Below are 24,157 nucleotides of genomic sequence, written 5' to 3' on the forward strand. Positions count from 1 at the left end.
TTATATATCTAACAAATTAATTAGACGTTTCACCTTCGCTTTTGAATCATCCTTATTAATTAACAAACACGAAAATGTATCCGAAATTATTACATAAAGATTAAAGAGAATGTTGCAGTCAAATCATTGATATCTAGAATGGACCGCTGTTGGCAGTGGAGAATAGAGAGATAAGTAGAGTGAGAGAGACAGATAAATGGATGATCGTTCCGTCTTTTTTCCGAGCAGGAACTTAGTACATCGTAACAATGCCCTGGTCATAATAATAATAAACACCGTCAGAAAATACTCAACAATATCATAATAAATATAGCTGCTTTATTACAGTCTCTGTGAAGTTAGCACCTCAACTTTAGAAATCGGAAATTTTAATAACAGTACTGCTTGCACCCGCAATAGTTCTAGAGTTCCTGATAGGTTTCATCAATAGTACTGTTGATTTAGGCCAAAAATTTAAAAAAATAAGAATATGCGGTGCTAACTTCGCGTGGCACCGCAAGATTTGAAAAAGCCGATTTTTATGACGGAATCTCACAGTACTCGAAGAGTACTACAGTTCCTGATCGATTATAACAATACCGGCCATTAAATATTTTTTAATAAATTTTTTAAAAAAAAGCTCGCACCTCAACTTTCAAAAAAATTATTTTTTTTGCTCCATTTTGGAGTACTCGAAGAGTACTACAGTTTCTGTTCGGTTTTAGTGACACTATCCACCTTTTTAATATGTTTAAACAATTTTTCGATCCGCGCGCTGGCACCGCACGTCAATAGTAAAGTACCCCCCTAAACGGCCAGTACGGGCCGACTTTTCGACTTTATCCGACAGTACTACAATAGTTCCGAAGAAATGTGCAGGTGTCGACTCGAGTACTCCTCGTTTAATACGTTTAAATAATTTTTTAATTTTTCCGCTGGCACTGCACGACAAGAGTATAATGCCTCTGAACAGCCAGTACTTGCGTCGAAATCTGCATATTTCTTCGGAACTATTGTAGTACTGTCGGAAAAAGTCGAAAAGTTGGCCAGTACTGGCCTTTTAGGGGTACTTTACTCTTGACGTGCGGTGCCAGCGCGCGGATCGAAAAATTGTTTAAACATATTAAAAAGGTGGGTAGTGTCACTAAAACCGATCAGGAACTGTAGTACTCTTCGAGTACTATAAAATGGCGCAAAAAAAATAATTTTTTTGAAAGTTGAGGTGCGAGCTTTTTTTTAAAAAATTTATTTAAAAATATTTAATGGCCGGTACTATATTGTTATAATCGATCAGGAACTGTAGTACTCTTCGAGTACTGTGAGATTCCGTCATAAAAATCGGCTTTTTCAAATCTTGCGGTGCCACGCGAAGTTAGCACCGCATATTTTTATTTTTTAAAATTTTTGGCCTAAATCAACAGTACTATTGATGAAACCTATCAGGAACTCTAGAACTATTGCGGGTGCAAGCAGTACTGTTATTAAAATTTCCGATTTTTAAAGTTGAGGTACTAACTTCACAGAGACTGCTTTATAACGTTGCAATAATATATTATGAAGAGTATTATATATGGTTTATATTATGGTTAAATCTCTTTTATATAATGATGATATAAATATATTTACCAGTAAGAAGTTGATACAGAGGTTGTATCAGTATGATCAGAGGTTGTATCGTAGTGGACATCTCACATAAAATGTAATTCACCATTTTATTTAGTTTTATTAATATCTGACTAAGATTTATACAAGCAATAACATAGAACATACACTATCATAGTTTCGCTTTAATCAGAGGTACCCTTTGTCATAGCATAGTCTCGTATAGTACTATTGGATTAACAATCAATCAGGCTTTAGTAAACAGAGAAAGAACGTTCATCCATTTATCTACCTTTTATTCTCGTCTTTCTATTCCCACCACTGCCATCAGCGGTCCATTCTAGATGTTAATGAATCAAATACATTAAAACAGAAAACAGAACAATGTCACGCTGAAATATATAAGACGTATTAGCATTGATAGATTTCTTAATAAATGAACTGACGGTGGAATCTCATCAATTATTAATCAAATTAAATCCATATTATTTTTTATAAAATTTGAATAAATATTAAATTATAGAATAAGAGATCGAATGTTATTAATTACTTACTAATTGTAAGTACTTATAATACATCAAATCCATTGTTTCATTTTGATGTGAACGTTCTACTATAACTAACGAATGACTCTCAATCGACACAAAGATATTATATGGTATATGTAAGTAATTAAGAGTAAAAAATCCTTTGATTAAGGCATAATTATAAAATTTTGTAAATTGTTTTAGTCATTTGGATTAATATTTTATAAATTTTATATTTGGAGATTTTTAATTACTATTTTTTTTATTAACTATTTATTATTACGATTCTATTATTTACAGTTCGTAGCTTATAAATAATCCTTAATTTTTGCATAAAAATGTACAATCAATTACGAGTAAAGCTTCGATTATTAATTTAGATAATCATCGGTTTATGAAATAAAGTTGATTATAATTTATGAAAACTTCTCTCAAATTTTGATATCGTTCGTTAATTCAATTACAAAGTTATTAATAAGGTTTTTATAAACAATTTTTATTACATATATTATTATCACATACATTATTATCATATTTTTATATATAATTAAAGATATATATACATTTATATATATAATTAAAAAGAGAAGAGACTGAAACAAGGAATAGAATATGTTAAATATTTGTCATAGATTAAAAATCAAGTATGCAGAGAACGTAAATGAAGTGCCCATTCACTTAGTCCCAAATATAAATCATGAATCATGAATAATGAATTCAATCATGATGATAATATTATTGATGCAAGAGTAATGAAGTTAAATCATTAAATCATCATTGGTGAAGTTCTGGAAGATGATGTTCACTGGTGGTTCTCATGCGAAGAGGAGAAACGCCGGTGGCGGCAGTGGATCAGGTTTTTCTGGAAGGAAATCATCTGTAGATCAACGAAATCTTTCGACGCGCAGCGTTGGAGCTGAAGGATACATATACAGGTAAGCTACTCGGTACGTGAAAGCAGGGACAGCGCTAGACAATTTGGCGTCTCTCTATGCAATATACATATATAAAATGAAAACAATATAAATAAAAAGAGGCAAAGGGCCGATAATATAACAAAATCAAAAAACTGTAATCAAATAATAATAATATATGTAGCTACCATGTTCAACAAACGTTTCGACTCCGATAAGGTCATTTTCAATGTTACAGTAAATACAGTTATAAATTCGTTATACAAAATTCGTTATCCTACAAAAAGTACTCCGTTCGTGTTCTTCATGCTTTGAGTCAATAAGATGAAAATTCAAAAGTCAGATTGTATAAAATTTAGTATTTTTCATAAAATAAAAACATTTTTTTTCGTGTTTAACGTAAAAATTAAAAAGTAAATATAACCCCTAATTTCTAAATAATCTTGACTTTGATAAATATTATCAAGATCGTGACCAGGAAGTAAGATATAAGGAGACTCCACTCCGTAAAATAAAAGTAGACCTATTTTAGGTTTCGAGTTCAGTTTCCGATTCTGATGAGTGCGAGTAAGAGAAATGATCATTATACAATCAGCATTATCATTATCCAATGTGTTCAATCGACTAAAACTTCTTGAATGTTGTTCATAGTCACGACCATGAAGGAAGATATAAGGAGACTCCACTCAGTCTCGCCAGTCTACAAAACATGGACCCAGTTTAGGTTTCAAGTTCAGTTTCCGAATCTCGACACTCGCAGCACTACTAAATTCACGAGAGCTGCGAGTGTCGAGAATCGGAAACTGAACTCGAAACCTAAAACGGGTCCATGTTTTGTAGACTGGCGAGACTGACAATGAGTGGAGTCTCCTTATATCTTCCTTCATGGTCGTGACTGTGAACAACATTCAAGAAGTTTTAGTCGATTGAACACATTGGATAACGATAATGCTGATTGTATAATATATCTGAACTTTTTCAATTTAGATCACGAAAAAACTTAAAGGAAGGAAGTTTCATTGTAGTGAAAAGATCTCGATATTTTATAGCTATAAGAATATTAATTAACGGGAGGGGGCTTCAGTTAAAAATTTTGAAGTTGCAATCTTTACAAAAACAGGATAAACTTTTGAAAACGTCCGATTTTCATGAATTTTAGCAGAAACACTCTAAATGACGTCAAATAAATGCCCTTATTAAATGAATTTTGACCAACAAAGAAGTTCAATGCCAAAAAGGTTTGAATAAAAAGTTATGTATTTTATTCAAATTTGGTATTAAACTTCTTTAGAATAAGTCATTACGCGTGGAAATTTGTGCGCTCCTAGGCAAGAGGGAAGATAGGATGAAGTCACTTCGCGTGGAAAGTCATTCGCCCCTCTTATACAGAGTCGTCCACTTAACTTAAAACCTTAAATATTTCAACCAATGATAAATAAGCCTTAACGGTCAAACTGGATCTTGGGTGCTTCTATAATCGCGTGTGAATTTATATATTACGTATATAGATTTTTAATTGCGTGCCGAATTATTTTCAGACTTGAAACGTAAGCTCTACTGAACTACCGCAGTAATATCACGAGTTAAATTGACTAACAATTTAACAATTTTTGATGCTCTTTAGGCATCTTAGATCGATCTTATAACGTTGAAAGACATATTAATATCTGTAAATAATTCTTATTGCGAAAAATATTACCTCGGCTAGGAGTCAAACCCGGATCTTTAGTATTCTGTGCGAGCGTCTTAAGTCTTTAGACTACCGAAGCTTCTGTAGTCTAAAAACTTAGGACACTTGTAGGAGAATGTCTTCCTGCATCTTAATAAATTTATCTGATTTGTTTAAGCTGGCGAAAGCTAATTTTGTATTAAAATTTTTGCTGATTCTTTTAAATTCTTTTGATATTAACAGAATATAGGGTATTAAAAACCACGAAGGACATTCATTATCGTTAATATTCTTTTCTTTCTTCTGTGTATTTTTAAATTAACAATTTTAAACGTGCATTTATAGTATAAAATATTATATTAGCAGGATAATCATTATTTAATAAGATACTAATAATATTATTATAATAATTATTCGGATCAGAAGACTCCGATGACTTTAATTTTGATAGAATATATGTTGTCAAAGTTAAGATCATGACGTCCCCTAATCTGAATAATTACATAAAGCCGGTTCATTTCTTTTTTTCTTTACATTTTGCACTATAAATGCATGGGTGGGGTGTAATTACTCTATACACGGTTAACGTTAAAATATTTGTACACAAGCAGAAAATTAAATAAAAATGTTTGTATTATCTTATATTATTAGCAAAAAATAATATTAATATAGTATATCAATATTATTTTTTGCACAACATGTCTATCGTTAATTTTTTTTTATTATATATGAAACACTCACACACACACACACACAAGAAATGTCTTGGCAATCGGATGATTTTAGGACAAGAGTACCGACGCTAAATCCTACGGATCCCTCGACAACTACGACGCAAAGCAAAATATACATTTATAGAACCAGAGTTCCAAGGAAAGATCTTGCGGAGTCAACAATGTCGACGACTCCGCTGTTACGAGAGAACAACGTTGGACGCGCCATAACGAGAAGAAGGGGTGCTGTTAAACATAACAAAGTGCACATTGTACGAGGTCACAAACTTGTAGCCAAGTTTTTTCGGCAACCGACATTCTGCACTTTTTGTAAAGATTTTTTGTGGTAATATTTTAGATTTTCTTTGTATTCTTCTTATTAATATTTAAATCTTATATTTTTAGAAAATTTCTGCAATTTTAATTATATATAGATATATTTTTAATAACAAATAAAAAAATATTCCTTAATTGTTTATTTTTTATTCTAGGGGTTTTGGAAAACAGGGTTATCAATGTCAAGGTAAAGTTTACAATTTCTATAATTTTGCTCTTTTTATTTATTACTTTCCTGTATTTTCATTAATAAGATATATAAAAACATTTTTTTTATTATAGCATGTCAAACGGCAGTACATAAGAAATGTCATGACAAATTATTAACTAAATGTCCTGAGAGTGGAAGAGAATCAGAAAATACAATAGTAAGTATCGGTTTATGATTAGAAAAGAAAATTATAGTTAATAGAATTAAATTGTAATATTGAATATTTAAATTTATAATATAAAAATATATTATGTAAATATTTTTTTACTATATTATATTGTATAAATATTTAAACGACATAATTACTAGACAGATATAATAGCAGTAGATTTACCATTAATTTTGTTATCTAAATTATTAAATATTTATTTTGTTATAGTATTTGAGAGAACGTTTTAAGATAGACGTTCCCCATAGATTTCGTACTCACACATTCATGTCACCGACTTTCTGCGATCATTGCGGCTCATTGTTGTATGGATTGTTTCGACAAGGTTTAAGATGCGACGGTAAGAATGTAAAATCCAATTTAGGATATTTTTAAATATGTTACACAGTTTAAAAAAAATTTTATGCATCTTAGATTAAAATTTTTTTATATCAATTAACTGACACGAACTGATTTAATACATGATGTACACAAGCGTTTAATTCGCTTTATGTACATATGGCGCATTCCACATAAAAGGGGTCTACCCAAAAATAAGTTTTTATATAATCATGAAAATATGTAAGTGAATATATTATATAAGGTTAAACGTAAAAAAAATATTATATGCCTTGCATCTAAAATATTGGAGTTGTATAAAAAAGCATTTTTTATTATATATTATCATTTTTAGCTAAAATTACAAAATACCTCAAATTTTTATAAACATAATTTTTTTTTAAATTTTCCTATTTAGTTACTTGGAACAATTACAAATTACTTTTTTAGTAGTAAACTAGTAACGGTGTTACTTCTTTTTGGTAATTGTAACGTATAGTTACATTTTTTGGTAACAGTAATGAATCTTATAGTTACTTTTGTCGTTACTTTTTATATTATTGCATTCAAACTCCGAGCAAATGGTAAGATCATTTGGAGAGAGAAGTAATAAGAAGGAAGAAGTGTGGAAGGACGCTTCAATATACGTTTTGTTTTGTATGTATTTACTGGGAGGGGAAATTCGAAGTGAGTCGAATGCACTTAAGTCTCTCTGAAATATGGGTTAACATTTCGATAAGATGTTATGATTCCTGTTTAAAGAGACATGTGATCGTAGGTCCGATTTTGGGTCAAAGAACTGAATCTAATACTAGTTCCGCGTAAGAATAACAACTAACTTATCTTAGATTATATCATTATGGTATAAGAAAAATATTAAAATCGGCATTAAGAGAAAAAATAAAAATATTGTGTAGTGTGAGAGAGAACTCTCTAACGAGATCATAAAACAACAAAAATGGCCGTCACCATTGTGATCCGTACCATAAAACCATGACCCGTTTAGACAACCTTGCTATCCCTCCCGTCTTATAATCTCAAAGGACGAAAAGGTTCACACTTAAAATAAACAGACTCAGTAGCAAATAAACAAATTGTATTTTAACACTTTTACAGCAAAAGGAAAAACAGCTACTGTTCTCGCACGTCCTTGCGATGACGCACACCTCTCTCTCTCCTTCTCTCTCTATCCTCCTTTTCTCCTCGTTTGCCCAAAGATGGCTGGTCATAGTCAATGAAAGAAGAGACATCTCTTAATATCTTACAGTAATGTAACGCGACCATGAATTACAGATCTTTAATTAAATACAAAGAAAAAGTTATGTGATTAAAAGTGTGTGCGTGCGTGCGTGCGTGTGTGCGTGTGTGTGTGTGTGTGTGTGTGGAGAGGAAATTGTGGGGGATGGAAAATTACAATTAGGCGACTATGAGATTTCATTGATAATAATCAAAGATGGGGGAAAGAAGTTCAGTAGGCTATTAGGACTAAAAAAGGATGTGAAAAGTGGGGAAGGAAAACAGGAACGAAATCAGAAGGGAATTCAGTTATAGCATTTCGAACTTGTTCGGGATCTACATTTTCATAGGTGACGGTGAAGGTATTTGGTGGAAGAGGATCGGTGGAGATTTGGAACTGAGAAAATAACGATTTGTACACGTAAAGATTGGTGGTAGCCGTCACTCGCTTGCTTTCGTCTTTCCGCTGCGTGATTTGTGCATCGCGATCCACTCGTAGAATTTCCAATTCTCGTCGTAATAGAGCCAATTCGCGTTCGGCTATTTCCTTTTCTCACTTGCTTTGTAGTAAAAATCTGATTGAGTTTGCTATCAATTTGTCCGCAAATTGTCAATATTTTGCTATCAGGGATGTAAGTATATGTACATACCGGGTGTACTTGCAACTACCGCAGTTCCTCTTGAGGAAGTATTCTTGAGATAATTTTAAGACGAAAATTCTAATACAAAATATTGAGGCTATTATAGATTTTTAATTAATCGCAATTGAAGTTCGCTAATCACAAAGCTGACATTTTGCGCGCTCAGGTATGATGATATGAGTGAGTGAATTGTACCACGAGGACCCTCTTAACGTCTTAACATACAATATTTTTCAGAAAGTTGTTTCTGTTTCTGAAATCTATTTGTACATTTTTAATTTTTAACACATATGTGCGTAATTAATATGCATAATTAGTATCAGAATAGTAAAATATCAATTCAATAGCAAGATATATATCAGCTGTCAAAATAAATTCATAAGTATGTTCATTTACCTCGTATAGGAAACATTTTTGTTGTAATATCGATAAACTGTTTGACGTGAAATTAATTAAATGTATTATTATTAAATTGTTTATTAATTTAATTTGTGATATTCCAGTTTTAGTTTAAGATTGCGTTTCAAGTCCAACAGTAATTATCGGTGCGTAATTTGTAGAACTGGAAATTGTATTTTTTAAATTTACATAGAAATATTGTTAGGCACCAAGATCCATGTATTTTGATGTAATTTACATCACAATTTTTGTATTTCAAATTTTATTAAAAGTTTTACTACAATGATTATTAGGAAATATGTATGTCATAATTTGATATAATACGGTTAAATAGTTAATAATACCTAATTACTTAAATTTAAAAGAAACTGTACAGGGGAAAAATATGTTTGCGTCTAATGTAATGCATGCATTGTTCAGTTGTTTAAAATAAGTATACCGATGTCAGACATAACATTATACAGACACATAAAATTATTATAATTTTACAATATGAAGTACACAAATGAAGAATATTGTGACATAATACTCATTTATGGCGAATGTGACAGAAATTCACATGAAGCTAGACGAACATAACGTTACTCTAATCGTAGACACCCAGACGCAAACATATTTCTACGTTTGATAAATCGAGAGAAATGGTTTATTTAAACTAGGGCTCTAATTTTATTCCGTTTTTCGAATATATGTGTAAACATAAAACGTTTATCCGTTTATATTCGCTTTCAGAAAAACATTTACTTGAAGGTAAACTACACGTTTAATTAGCATACGAATATGGTAATTATGCGTGTAAACGTGTTTTCATTTAAACGTATAATAGTTAATTACACGTATATTCGGAAAAATGTTTCTAATAAACGAATATACTAATTATACGTGTAAACGTATTTTTGTTTAAACGTATAATAACCTAATTTTAAATTAATAAGAAGCAATTTTGAGGCCGAAAGAGATTTCATCGCTCATACATTAGAAAATGAAGAAGAAATACCGCAAATTTTAAAAGATCCTTACAACATGTACTTGTTTAATAGATCACGCAATTGGAATATCCAAAGATTCTGTTTATACAATTTTAAAAGCTAATAGTATGGATGCCTTTTATTATACTAAAGTACAACACTTACTGCCATAAGATTATGCACGTTGCATAGATTTTTGTATATGCTGTTAATTATAGAGAAGAACGACAACTCGAAATCGCGCATCAAATAATGTTTAGTGATAAGTGTCATTTTACACGCGAAGGCATTTTTAATAGACATTAATTATCATATTTGAGCCGATGGAAATCCGCATAGTTACATACCAATACATTTCCAACATAGATGCAGTATTAATCTATAAGTATTGGTATAACATATGGATAATGTTTTAGTAAGATATCTTTTAATACTTTCATACTGTTTATTTATTACACTACTATTTCATGTTATACAGTATACACTTTTTCTAGATTTTTCAAATTGCATATTAAAAATTTCTTATTTGTCATCATATTCTTTTATATATTAAATAAAACAAATAATTTTATCATTTTTTCCTAGATCGGTCTATTTGAGTTACCCGTTAGAGTAACCAGCGAATTTATGAAAATTTTTTACGTAATGATTTATCTATATTATTAGAAAATATTCCGTTGGAAATCAGAAGAAACATGTATTTCCAACATGATGGTGCACCCGCACATGCATCAAGAATTGTGAGATGATATAACTTTTCCAAATAAATGTAGTAAATAATTATCAATTTTTTTCTTATATTTCCAACGATATACGCTTCAAAAGAGAAAAACCTTTTTTCCCCAAGAGACTGTTCACCCCTTAAATATGAGATTTCGTACGTATAAAAAAATAGATGTTATTTACATTTTTGTGTTTAACAACACATTATATTTCAGTGAGAGTTAAATCAGTTCTCTCTGTATAGTTATGAAACCCCTTGAAAGTTACACTCTCTCTTGAAAATTGTCTATTTTTGGAGGGCAGAATAGATGATTTCTTAACTTTGATGTAGTATATTTTATTTATTTATTTAAATGTGAATAATTCATCTAAATAATTACATATAATAAAAAATTAATAAAATCGTGCATACTTTTTTTAAATTGTTATGCATTTCATATGCAAATAGTTTAAATACAGTTATGTATTTCTTTTCTACATCAATCGATTTATCTCATCACTTGCAAGATTAAATGCAGAAAATAAGATTCTTGAAAGAAAGGAGAAAGAGGAGGAACGGAGAAGTTGAAAAAGGAAGGAAGGAAAAAAGAGATGAAGAGAATCGAATTAGAGAGAGAGAGAGTAAAGAGAATACTATTTAACTCTATTTATAAAAACATCAATAATGTATTAAACACACATAAGTGAAGAATCTTATTTTCGATTAAGACGGTTTTTTATATCTAATATTTCTTGTAAATTTATATAATTTCCAGTTAAAACTAGCTGTAAGCGGATAATAATTTGGCGGTCTTGACACACATTCTTAAATCGAAGCTGGAGCAGTAATATCACAAATTGACAAGCAATTTAATATTATTGCTGCAAATAAGCATCTTAGAAGATTGTTATTGTAATTTGATACTAATAAGCCTCTTAAAAACTGTGAGTACATCATTGCGAAAAATATTATTCTAGCAGCGGAATTCGAACCCGAATCTCTTGTATTCTGTGAAGGCATATTCCTTTCAATTCGATCACCGGGACACCATATCAATGATATTAATAAAAGCATGTTAAAAAAGTTTATTTAATATCTTCTTTCTAAAAATTTTAACTTTCATTCAAAATATATCATATTTTAGGAATTATATTTTTTTCTTTGATATACATAATACATTTGTATATATATATATATATGTGTATATATATATACAATTTTTTGTATTTGATGTAATCAATCATACAAGTAAATAAAAATAAAGTAAAATCTCTTCTTATTAACGATTTACGGTCAATTATTTCTTTTCTTTCGTTCGTGTGTATATATTTCTTAGTAGAAGTCTTTGATTCTCGTTATTAGCATAAATAAGTACAATATTAAATGCATGTTGAGAAAAATGCAGATAAGCTTGTTGTTCCGCATTCCTTTTGTCGTTAAAACTACCAGTCATAATAGTCGGCCGTATGATCAGGTTATTAGAGTCGAGTAGTATAGGTAGCGCTTGAAAGCCTCATATACTAGAATTCTATTATTACACTGGGTCGCCGGCTTAAACTCAGTTGGTCTTGGCTCTCTGAACCGTGAGAACAGCTTCGCTTTTCGCACACCTGAGAGCCGGAGCTACCGCATTTACGTGACCGGTCCACTATCTCTAAAAGCAGAACAACGCAGTTGTTCAGTCATCCTCTTGACCGACGCGCCGATCGTTCCTTGCGAGCTTGTTTATCATTGTTTTTCCGTATTATCGTTGTGACTTTTGTTATTTTGTGTAAACGAAGAAGAAGGTGCAAAAGAAAATGCCGTACTATAATGATGTACCGTACTATTACGGAGGAGGAGCTTATGCTAATCACAGCTCATTAATGACGGGAGTAGGACGGTAAGAATATAAAAGTAAATTTAATGCTACTGAAAATATTATTGTTTATATATAATATTTAGTGCAAAAGTTTTTTTTTATATTTTACTTTTTTAAATCAAAATTTGTTCTTTTTTTAATCGATAAACTTTTATTGGTGGAAATCTTTCTCAAGGTCGTTAATGTGTAAATGTTTTGAAAATTAGCTAAATAACAATTATTGTGTGATTTGCTTATAAACAAATTAAAAATTTCAATTGCGAAAATTTATATAACATTTATATTATCGGTTTTGAATTTTATTTAAACCTTTGTAGTTTTTCAGAAAAATTATGATAAAACGCAGTACAAAAAATATTTCAAAAACACAATTGTAGAATACGTATTTGAACACACAAAACGTTACGAGTGTAATTTTCTTAGCAAGACAAACAAATCTACGACAGGTACGGCTTATTACATCATTCATCATCATTTGATAGCAATGATAATAAATTTGAAAATTAATTATGATAACAACCAATGATCTGATCATCTGGTCATCCTATACAAATAACAGATATTAAATTCACAATTGACATTAGTAAACCTATGCATATAAATCGCGCATATTTATTTGTTGTAAGACATTCAAAATATATTTTAAATAATAACATTAGATATTGTATGTAATAATAAAATAATTTCACAATAATAATTTAATATTATATAAACATAATATATATTATATATCGCATATAACAATACATAATAATATATTATTTTGTAACAATATTTTTTCAATACAATTTATGTTAACCCTGTCAGACTTGATTTTATTGGAACCATGTTAAACTTTTTTTTTTAATTTCAATTTACACATTCGCTTTAATAAATAATTCATACTAAACAATTCTTTTAAAATTTTGACTATTTTCCACAACATATATACATATATATATGTATATATATATATATTATGTACATCAGATCTTAGATATTGTAAGTAGAATTAAATAATTTAAATGTCTTTAAAAAATTGATGTATATTACAATGTACGTAGAATCTGAAAGGGTTAAAGCTCGAACTTCTAACAAGCTTCTGTTTTGTATATGACATAATCTAAACATTTGTACCGCATTTATATATGAAATAAACACGTTGAACGATTCATGAGAAAAATATCCGCCAAATAGAAACTAATTTATGTAAAACGTAAATTACCTACTAATTTCAAACAAGATTATGATGTTTCGCACAGAATGCCTTTTCACACTTCGTTGTCGCGTTTCTCACCGCATCTGTCGACGATTTCCGAATCGCCACTCAGCCATCTGCATCGTTTTTCGCCGATCTCTGTGAGATCAGCAAGACGAGTGATCGACACGGCTGATATCGATGTCTCGTCACCGAGAATACTCTCGCACAATAGGAATCCTCCTAGAAATTTACGTCGCGATCGGGCGACTATCAAGATCAGATCGCAAGCCTTAAAAGATAATCCAGCTTTACGCGAGCACAACGAGAAGCATGAAAAATCAATAGGTGAACTGCTAATGGAGAAGTTTATTATTAAAGACAAAAAGTTAGATAACGATAATAGTCAACAGGGAACACGTTTATATCATCAGGTCAATTTAGATCGTTTAGAAGATTCTGAGGAGCGGGAAGCTGTGCGAAAGCGAATCACTCGCAGATTTACGCGACGTAGGTCTTCCGCCGATTTGCAACTTAATCTCGAGCAAATGCAACGAGAGGCTGCATACGCGCAAGTACAGGCGAAAGTCTTAGACAGTCTTGTAGCCGAAGAGCAAGCTCAGATCGAGAATGAGACACGTCGAGGTACTTTAATGTTTAGAAAGGGAACGACGGCAAAAGGATTGCTCGAGCATTCGTCGTTCGCGAACAACGTCGATTCTGATATAATGACTCAGGAGGAAGAAAAAGCGGCTATGACAAGGATAAAGAAAGCTATGAAAAAAACAAAGAAAAAGAGATTTGACAAATTATCGTCCACTGATAAGATTGATAAAAGGCGATCAAGTAGCTCTAGTGAAATTTCCATTGATTCGCAGATTAAAGAAAATGATGAGCCAAGACCTCAGATATATAAGATCGAGGCATGTAATAGCGCTGGGGATTTCTCCACAATTTGGATGAATGCAAATGCAGAGAACAAAAAGCGCAAATCGACAGACGAAAAATTTAATGAGAATGTAAAAGGCTCTAGTAGATTTGAATTAAAAACTGGAAACGAAACGGACGTTACCTCGAATGATACAGACGAAGCAGAAACGCAAGTCGTGTTGGCAGTGCGAAAATCTTACGTAAAGGATTTGTCAAGAAATAGCGCGCGTTTAACAATAAAAAAACCTACGGAAAAGTTTAATGAGAAGCTCAAAGAAATCGAAAAACTCGATGTGAAAATCAATGAAGATCAATTGAACTTAACGAATGTCAGCTTTGCTGACATCGAAAACAATATTTTTACAAATAACGCATCAAAAAGTTCAACAGATGTAGATTTAACGAGGCAGAATTGCAAGAATCAAATAGTCAGTGATATTAAAGATTTTAAAAGATCAAAAAAAGCAGCGTATAAATCTAAAAATACGGAATCCTTGGCAAGAAATGATATTCCCATATCGAACGATAGCTCGTTGAATAATCGAGACATCAATATCTTAGCAGTTAAAAGTGATATACAAGAAATCGTTACTAAAGATTCATCATTCTCAAAGGAAACTGAAACAACTCCCACACAATCGAACATTTTAGCTTTTATTTCGACAAACGCATCAAGAAACGAGTCGCAAATGGAATGTCTTCGAGGAATATATGAAGACACTTTTATCGCGGATGTAAAAAATGACGAAAGTCAGAATGATCATAATATGATCGATAATATTACCGAGAAGGTATTTGACTATCTGGAAGCCGATTCGACTGTCAAAACACCGAAAATACTCGCTATAAAAAATGCTGTCGCTTCCGTTGATAGTGATAAGCTCATAACAGAAAAATTCAGGCCAAAGATTTTGCCGATATCGCACAATGAGAACATAATAAAGCAAAACGTCGAAATCAAAACTTGCGACAATGTTGGTAAAAACAACGTCAGCGGTATGATGCTCACAACAAATAGCGCGACCTGTCGTCTGCCAAAACTGTCTAAAATTAATACGGATAGAAATAATGCCGTAGAAGCGCCAAAGCTTTCGTTACGAGAGACTGCAGAGTATCGGGCTGACTCGCTGAAAAGTGATCATGACGTCGGGACTGCCGCTATCGTATTGCCGGAAAAGAAGATGAACAAAACATCGAACTTGGCGCAAGTTTCTTCCTTCAATGCCTCGAAGAGAACCAGTAGCGTAGACGCGTATAAACTAACTTCTAAAATCAACGCAACTCGACACAATAATGCAGTCAAGTTAGAAGCTAACGAAACGACCTTGCTCAAGGAAACAAATGACAAAGTGTATAGTAATGAATATTTTGACAAGGCAAAACTAGCAACGGATATTAATCCGACAGAAGGTGTCGATTTGATAGAAACATCGAGAAACAATGTGAAAAGGACTGACGAAAATATGTTAACCTTGAAAATAACTGATTCATCAAATATCGAAAGTGAAATTACCAAATCAACAGCAGATGCAAAAGAAGTGGAATTAAAGACTGACTCAATTAAAAAAATTAACTTTAACGTAGCAAAGGATTCTTCGAAAGACTTATTGAATGTCAAGAGTAAGATGCCGATGCTCTTAGAAAATAATATAAACGAAAGTAGCAGCATTGCGAACTCGTCAAATATTGAAAAGGATTCAAGTGCATTTAATATAAAAAAAATTGAAAATGCCAAATCATTTTTTTGCAATAATGCTGATGATGAGATAAGGATTTTGAAAAAAAACATTTCTATTAATTCTTCGAAATTAATGAACGATCGTTCAGCGAATAATAATTCTAAAGTTTTTCAGCAGTCTATATCCAATGATGAAAAAACCATAGATAAGGATGTATCCGTTAAGAAGACATTAAAGACAAAACCTGTAAGTAAAATAACAGAAAAGAAGTCAATGAAGATCGACACGAGTTATAACTCTCAGGATGAAAGTGTAATATTATCGAGAAGCACCTCTACCGAGTCCATTGATTTTTGGAGTGAAATTAAAGCGCCGGGTAGTCCTGAAATGATGAGATCGAAACAACAAAACGGATTTCCTTTCCGCGAAACAAGTACTTCCAAAATTGAAAAAAATATAAATTTGATGAATTCAAAGAGGAAAGATAATGAAGAGAAAATTGAGGCCGACGTTAAAATGAGTACTATGACGTTCGAAAATTTAACAGTTGGATTTAATAATATAGTCTTCGAAAAGGAAAAAGAAAAAGAGGAAATTGTTTCGAAATCTTTAAGATCAGAAAAAGCGGAAATCGGGAAACTTGCAAAAGTTTCGACGGAAATCGAAAGAAACGTACCGACGGTGCAAAAAATACCATTAAAAAAGAAGAATCTTTCGATAGCGATCGATACTAAAAAGATAGGTCCGACCGTAAAGAAAGCTTCGTTGAAGTGCAACAATTTCGATACAACTTCTGTGACTACTCCAGTCGAGGTTACTATACCGGAAATAAATATAGTTGAAGCACCGGAGTTGTACAAAGAGTGCGACAATCGGAAAGTCGAGGAGGAACATGAAAATCCCAGCACTCCAACAAACGAGCTGTCACTCGATCCCTCTTTAATCAGGAAAATTTCAAGATGGAGTAATCAGGACGATTTGACAAATATAGATGATGTCGAAACTCCAATTGTGTCAGAGGAAACCAGTGTGGTCAGTAGTCCTAACGTTAGTTTGCAATCCTCTAAAACGAAGCGTGCGATTAAAAAGAAGAAACCATCAACCAAAAAGACATCAGACAAAAATGAAAAGGTGTTAAAAGAGAGTAGTAATGAATTAATAACGACAGTGAATGAACGGAATACGCTTATCACAAAACTCGTACCTGAGAAGCAGCATCTAGCAAAAATTTTGCCAAAAACGTCTCCCAAGTCCAGCCCGAAGAATACACCCTTACAACGGCCACTCGATCTTATGAGGATGTTTTACACAACGCCTTCCGCACTGCTCACGGCTACGCCGCGGGATCTCTCCAAAGTCAGACGGGCAAAGATCAAGAGAAGACGGCATCATTCGCGAACACCGTCCATCAGTAGCGACAGTACTGGAAGTACGACGAGTACTGTCACGACGAGGAGTACGGACGAGAATGAATCAACCCGCGTTGAACTAAATGACGACTCCGAACATAAGAGAATGAATTCAACAAGAAGCAACGATTCCGGATTCGACGGTTCACCAAGAATTTTGAGTACTTATTTTATGATTGTTTGCATCGAAGTTTTGCCATTGAACATCTAAACGGATTCTAAATATTTTTAGGGAGGGTTTATATAATACTTTTGACGATGTGATATATGAGAATAATTTTCCAAACAATTTTTAAAATATTGGAAATGACGATTAAAACTAAATCAAAATCGTTAATTAATTATTCTCGAATTATTGGAAAAAGATAATGAGATGTAAAAGTACAAATTTATTTAATTATCATTAAAGTCCAGATTTACGTAATTCAGTATATTATTGATTTAATATTACGCATAAATAACAAAAGTAGAATAAAATTATTTTAATTTAATTAAAAATTGAACATTAAAGGTACATACTTTATAAGAAATTGTTTTCTGAATTTATTTATATCTTATAATTTTATAATTTATATACTGATCAAAAGTGTCAATAATGATAACTTTATATAAACTATAGTTTAGTCTTTAGAGAGCATTAAAGATTACTAATTTATATAATGTAAAAATTATCGTTCTACAACTCTTACAAATTTTAACAAGTAAACTATTCACCCAAGACTATTCACGTAAAGATGTCTGTAATTCAAATTAGAGCTCTAGATTTACAAGAATAATGGGTTAATAAATATAAAAGGAAAACGAGGTTGTCGTCATGTAAGATAGAGCCAACAATGATATAAGATCAATATAATCTCATCAAAATTTTTAATCACAGATTTCTATAACTAGATAGCATATAAATTTACACAACAAATACGTATTTAAACATAAAATAATATTTTTTAATAAGAATAAAATTCAAAATAAATTAGAAGGGCTACGAGCCACAAAACAATACCATTTGATTTAAAATATAAAAATAAAGATAAATGCTATAAAGAGATCAAAAATATAAAAATAAAAATTATAAACATTATAAACATTTCGACATCGATCGATGTTAAGCAAAATATATATTGGTCCGGTAAAAATATATAAAATTATATAATTTTTCGATATATATATATATATATATATATATAATATATATATTGGACCATGTATGTGTTTATAATTTTATATATTATATATTTAAACACACTAAGATTCGCTTCGACCAAATATAGAGTTCTTTTTATTTAAAATAATTATAAATTTTTGCAAATATTTTATGTGTGATATGAAATATATATTTCATGTAATATGACTTATTCCATTCAATACATCGAATCCAAGCTATATATTTTGTATGATTTGAGCATAAATCTCGCTAAATATATATATATATACAGGGTGTAACTAAATTATCGCACTTGGAGTATACCATGAGATACAATAAATAACTTTTTACAATTCCTACAATAATCATTTTATGAGAATTATGGATATATAATTGCACTACTTATTACATTCACAAATCGATTCAATATTGTAATAGTAATTTTATTAATATTGACAGTACAAAACTGAAATTATAACACAATACTAATATAATGAAGACATAACAGAGTAGTTGCGTACAAATTACTTCTTCTTTTATTTTTTCTGATTTCTGCGGTATAAATCCCAGTGCAGATTTATAATAAATATCGCGGGAATTTCTAATAAATACCGAAGTTACCCTATCTTCAACTTGCATACAAGATAAGAAGTTAAATTAAGTAGATGGAGATGAAATTTTAGAATCAGATAAGTACTTTTTAGTGAATTTAAATTTATAAAAATAAGAATAAACTTACAATTTCAATGCTTCGCAAGGTACTAATTATATATAGTCCATACTGTAGAATTCTATAACAATAAAAAGCTTAAATAAATAAACGGTCTAAATCGAGCTAAATAAATTAATAATAATAATTGTTCTTAAATTTTATAATATAAAAGAGAAACATAACTTGAAAACTAACAAAAAGTGTTGTACATTTCGGAACTTACAGGTTCTTCTTTAGCGATTCTTATAGATGTTTGTGTCATTGGATTGATTATCCTGTTCTCAATGCGAGTGTATTGTAAAGGCATGTGAGACAGGACCATCATTGCAAGTGATGATGTTTGTAACATCTGCGTTCAATTCGATCGGACAAACTTGTAATGGTGGTCCTGTCTCACATGCTTTTACAATACACTAGCATTGAGAACAGAAAAATCAATCCAAACTATAATTATTATATCGGCATGCTGTACCGCATCGTCACACATCATAAGAGAAAGTTATCAATCCGTTCCGAAACGTACGACACTTTTTGTTAGTTTTGAAGTTATATTTCTCTTTTATATTGTAAAATTTAAGAACAATTATTATTAAATTCATTTAGCTCGATTTAGACCGTTTATTTATTTCATTTGCATTGCAAAAAACGAGTGAAATTTATTAATAAAAAACTTATTCTAGCTACTGTTATTGTATATGCAATACGAACACAAACATTAGATATTTGTGATGATGTTACTAGTCTTTTATGCTACTTAGGATATGTAAGATATTAAAGTATATAATATAAAATATTCATAAAGTAACTAAAATATTTCATCATTAAATCTTTTAAGTAGGGTACAAGATGCAACTAACAAAACCGTGATCATTATTGATTAAAAGATTATATTTACTAATTATTGGATTTGATATAATCATGATGTGCAATCATTAGATACATCAACTTTATGACTCGGATTGATAAGATTTAATTTGTTATATTTATTATATTAAAAACGATAGAGAAACATGATAATTTTGCATTATGATTATTAAAATCTTATTAACTTTCAACATTCTTAAAAATAAAACTATACACTAAGAAAAAATGTATTAATAAATATGATACATATATTAATTAATAAATATATTAATAAATATATTAATAAATACTTTAATAAAAAAAAATATTTTTACCTCAATGTAGCTTCTAGAAAATTGTGCCTAATGACATTTTTTATTAGTGTCCCATGAATTACAAAATTACAAAGTGTAAACAAATTCCAAAAATTCTAAAAAAAAAAAGAGGAAAATTTCCTATAAAGTATGAGCAGGCTTTAATTTTAAATTTAGGATATAATTTTAATGACACATATTGTATTTTTATATAAAAGTCTCAGATTTTTTACACGTATATTCGATAAATTAATTCATAATTTGATTAAAAAACTAAATGATTCGGGAACTAAAAATATTGTAGATTTTTTGCATTTTTTAACTATAGAACCAATTAACAATTGAAAACAATTGTTAAATCGCATCGCCAAAATTTTTATCGTGCAAAAAATTACTTATGAGTGCCATTTTTATCGTTTTAACTATTGTATCATTGAAAATATATCATTTGTTTTAATATATAATAATATTTAAAAAATATTTAGAAAATAATAATACTAATTCAGTGATCATAATATTTTTGATCATAATATTACTTTATGCTTACACTTGAATGCTCCAAGTATGTGTTAATCTCTCATTTCTTGGCAATAATTCTGCATGTAAGTATAATGTGTTACGGAATTAGACAGAAACTATCTATAAATTATAGTTATTACATTACGTAGTCCCATCTCAGAGGTATTTGTATGACAATGAGTGTCCTTGCATGGCATTTTAAATTATGTTTATTAATATTAACATTTTTGCATTCTAATAATGACTACATTTTCAGAATTATTTTTATGTATGCTGATTTTTAAATCAACAAAGGATATGCGCGAGCAAAATCACATTTTGTAAGAGAAATTTTGTTAAAAGTGATTGTCGAAAATATATATATATATACTCGTTTATATACTATAAATATATTCTACGATGTATTGCAAACCCAAAAGATCGAGTCAGTCTTTCAACACGTCAGAACATTTTTAAATTTCTGAAACTCATCTTTTACGTCACAATTTTTCACGGCGAATATTATTTTAGAAATATTACGTGATAACGTTCGAGCAATGATAGAAGCGATAAGTGTAATAACGCAATACCTGTGTAGATTTATTAGTATTATTAAAATGACCTAAAGTTGTCATAATGTCAATTAATATCTAATAGTCTATTATTTATATAGAAAGATGTTATAATATATGAGCTATTTTTTAATAGTTTGACACTGCTGATATATCTTAGATATTGATAAAAGATAATATATGTAAAGTAAATCGTAAGTTTATGTATTCTTTCTACTTAAACAAGAAAAATATTTACTTGAATAAAAAAAAATCCAAGCAAGCTTTCCATGAAAATTACAGGTTCGTTTAGATTAACATAGTGAATATTTTGAACATTTATTATAATAATAACAAAATTTATTTCAAACTTATAATCTGACTTCTTTTAATTTATATATTCCAAAAACAGTTAAATTTTTGAAAAAAATGCTTTAGTACCAAAATAATTTGACTTATTGAATATTATCGATAGAATGACTAAAAATATCCCTTCTTACTAAAAAAAAAAACCTTTTTTTATTAGAGTAATAAGTAACCGAAGATATTCATGATTACACAAGGTTTGTGAATTATTAAAGTATGTCCCCCCTTAACCTACAATTTTGATAATAGATGTCTTCTCTATATCTCTAATTGTTTTAAAAAAAAACGTAGTGAACTTTTTATCAGATTTGTATATATCTATACATATGTATATATACAGGACGTATAAAAAATCCCGGACACTTTAAATATTTTAAAAAGTAAGAATTTCTGAGAAAAATATTTCATATAAAAGTTGTAGGGTTTAAAAATCATCTGTTTACTGATATTATCACACACAGTTTGATCTTGGGAGGCGCCACCAAGTCAAGTTGAGACGAAATCGATTTTTTAAAATGAAATACTCTATTTTTTTATTTCGGAATCTGATAGCAGATGTAAAGAGCTTTTCAAAACACTATATGAGTCCTTTTTTTAATCAGTACTTTTCGAGTTATGAGATTTGAAAGTTATAATTACTGGCGTTAGCATTATACTAAGGTATATTATGTGGAGATTGTTCAGTTGGATTTATAAGTCGTGTATATATATGTGCGCACGCGTGCTGTGTCTTTAGCTTTTGTTTATAACTTTTAACGGTTAACGACAGCTGAAATTTGTTGGAAGTCATTCATGATCATAATAGGATATGTCAAGTCAAGGACCAGGGTCCCCTTGATCAGTATTTTTATCAATTATTTTATTAACAACTTTTTAACGGATAACGAGTGAAACTTATCGGAGGTTATCAGAACATTGACCTTGACGATATATCTCAAGGTCAAAATTATCAGAGCGAGGTCTTCTGTTTAGTATATTTACCTTTTTCTCTAAAATGCACTGGTCAAGAGGTATTTGAAGTCATCATTTAACATAAGACACCCGGGACGTGTATATACATATGTATATGTATACGTATTGTGTAATATATGTGAAGTGACGCACAGAAAAGAACGCCATATTTATATTTTTTATAACTTGTCAATATTATCGAATTAAAAAACATAAATGTTATTCATATTCTAATGTGTCCTTCTTTTACTTATACAAATTAACAAATTATACTTTTGATATTCCGTATCGGATAAGATACCACTTCAGGGGAAAATGCCACAAGCCATTAAATAATGATGTAATATAAACATGTATGTTTTACTTACTACAGTACGCAATCAAAACTTCATAAAAACATAAAAGAATGATAAAACATAAATTGAGAAAATACGAAAGAGAATAATTTAGGAAGTAAATTTAATATACTTTTATTCATTTAAATAATATTTTATTGAATTAAAATATTTTAAATTACATAGAGCATCAAAAATTTTAATTCAAATTTTAATGATAGTGTCAAACACGAAAAATCATATTTTGTACTTACTGTCATCTCTCTGTCCCCTCAATGTAAGGGGAAAATATCATTGTACACAACACAACAACATGAATGAAAAACGCCATATTTAGTCTAAATGATTATTCATATCTAATAATATATCTTGTTAGTTATATAATTTTCAGTTCACAAATATTATAATTTATCGTTCTTGAAACACAATCTGAAACAGAATAATATCACAAATTGACAACTAATTTAATATTATTGCTGTAAATAAGCATCTCAGGAAGCTTAATAATTTGATGCTAATGAGAATTCTAAAATTGTAACTATAATTTATTGTGACAAAAATGTTACCCCAGATCTTTTGTATTCTGTGTAAACAATCGATCATCGGGGCACGTGACGATTTTAATCGTAATAACTATACTATATATAGATAGAATGTCTTTTTCAGATAACGTAAATAAAACAATCTTAATGTCGAGATATTCCCGTGTCTCCTAACATTAAATAAAAACAGATCTGGGATATTTTTTGCAATAATTTATTTACAACTAACAAAAGCAATAAGAGGATTCCCGGTATTTCAAATAAAGATTAAATTAGAATAACAAGGGGATTATGAGAGTTAAGCGCAGTAAGAAGTGCGCAGATTACAATTTTTTTTTTATAGAATAAGTCACATTTACTCAATAAGTTAGTAAATTAAACTTTACATTTCACTTATACGTTTTGACTTCGGCATTTGAATCATCATCAGCGATCAAGTAGATAAAGAGTAAGACATTGAAAA

At 30.1% G+C, this 24,157-nt stretch overlaps 1 protein-coding gene across 1 annotated transcript; it reads left to right on the forward strand.

Moving 5' to 3' along the window:
* The first annotated feature begins 2,865 nt into the window (after positions 1-2,865).
* Positions 2,866-17,672, forward strand: LOC108781063 (uncharacterized). Its single transcript, XM_018548934.1, has 8 exons — positions 2,866-3,043; positions 5,478-5,750; positions 5,896-5,927; positions 6,023-6,108; positions 6,331-6,468; positions 12,167-12,267; positions 13,488-16,031; positions 16,125-17,672. Exons 1-8 carry the CDS (start codon positions 2,904-2,906, stop codon positions 17,650-17,652), a joined length of 4,842 nt encoding a protein of 1,613 aa, XP_018404436.1. The 5' UTR covers positions 2,866-2,903; the 3' UTR covers positions 17,653-17,672.
* The last annotated feature ends 6,485 nt before the right edge of the window (positions 17,673-24,157 follow it).

The sequence above is a fragment of the Cyphomyrmex costatus genome, unplaced genomic scaffold (assembly GCF_001594065.2).
Source record: "Cyphomyrmex costatus isolate MS0001 unplaced genomic scaffold, Ccosl1.0 scaffold76, whole genome shotgun sequence".
NCBI classification, from domain to species: domain Eukaryota; kingdom Metazoa; phylum Arthropoda; class Insecta; order Hymenoptera; family Formicidae; genus Cyphomyrmex; species Cyphomyrmex costatus.

Excerpts from the sequence above, each read along its gene's own strand:
- LOC108781063 (XM_018548934.1), top strand. The coding sequence starts at position 2,904 with ATGATGTTCACTGGTGGTTCTCATGCGAAGAGGAGAAACGCCGGTGGC. Across the intron at positions 5,751-5,895 it reads TTTTGTAAAGATTTTTTGTG|GGGTTTTGGAAAACAGGGTT; the intron begins GTAATATTTTAG and ends TTTTTATTCTAG. Across the intron at positions 12,268-13,487 it reads TTAATGACGGGAGTAGGACG|AATGCCTTTTCACACTTCGT; the intron begins GTAAGAATATAA and ends TGTTTCGCACAG.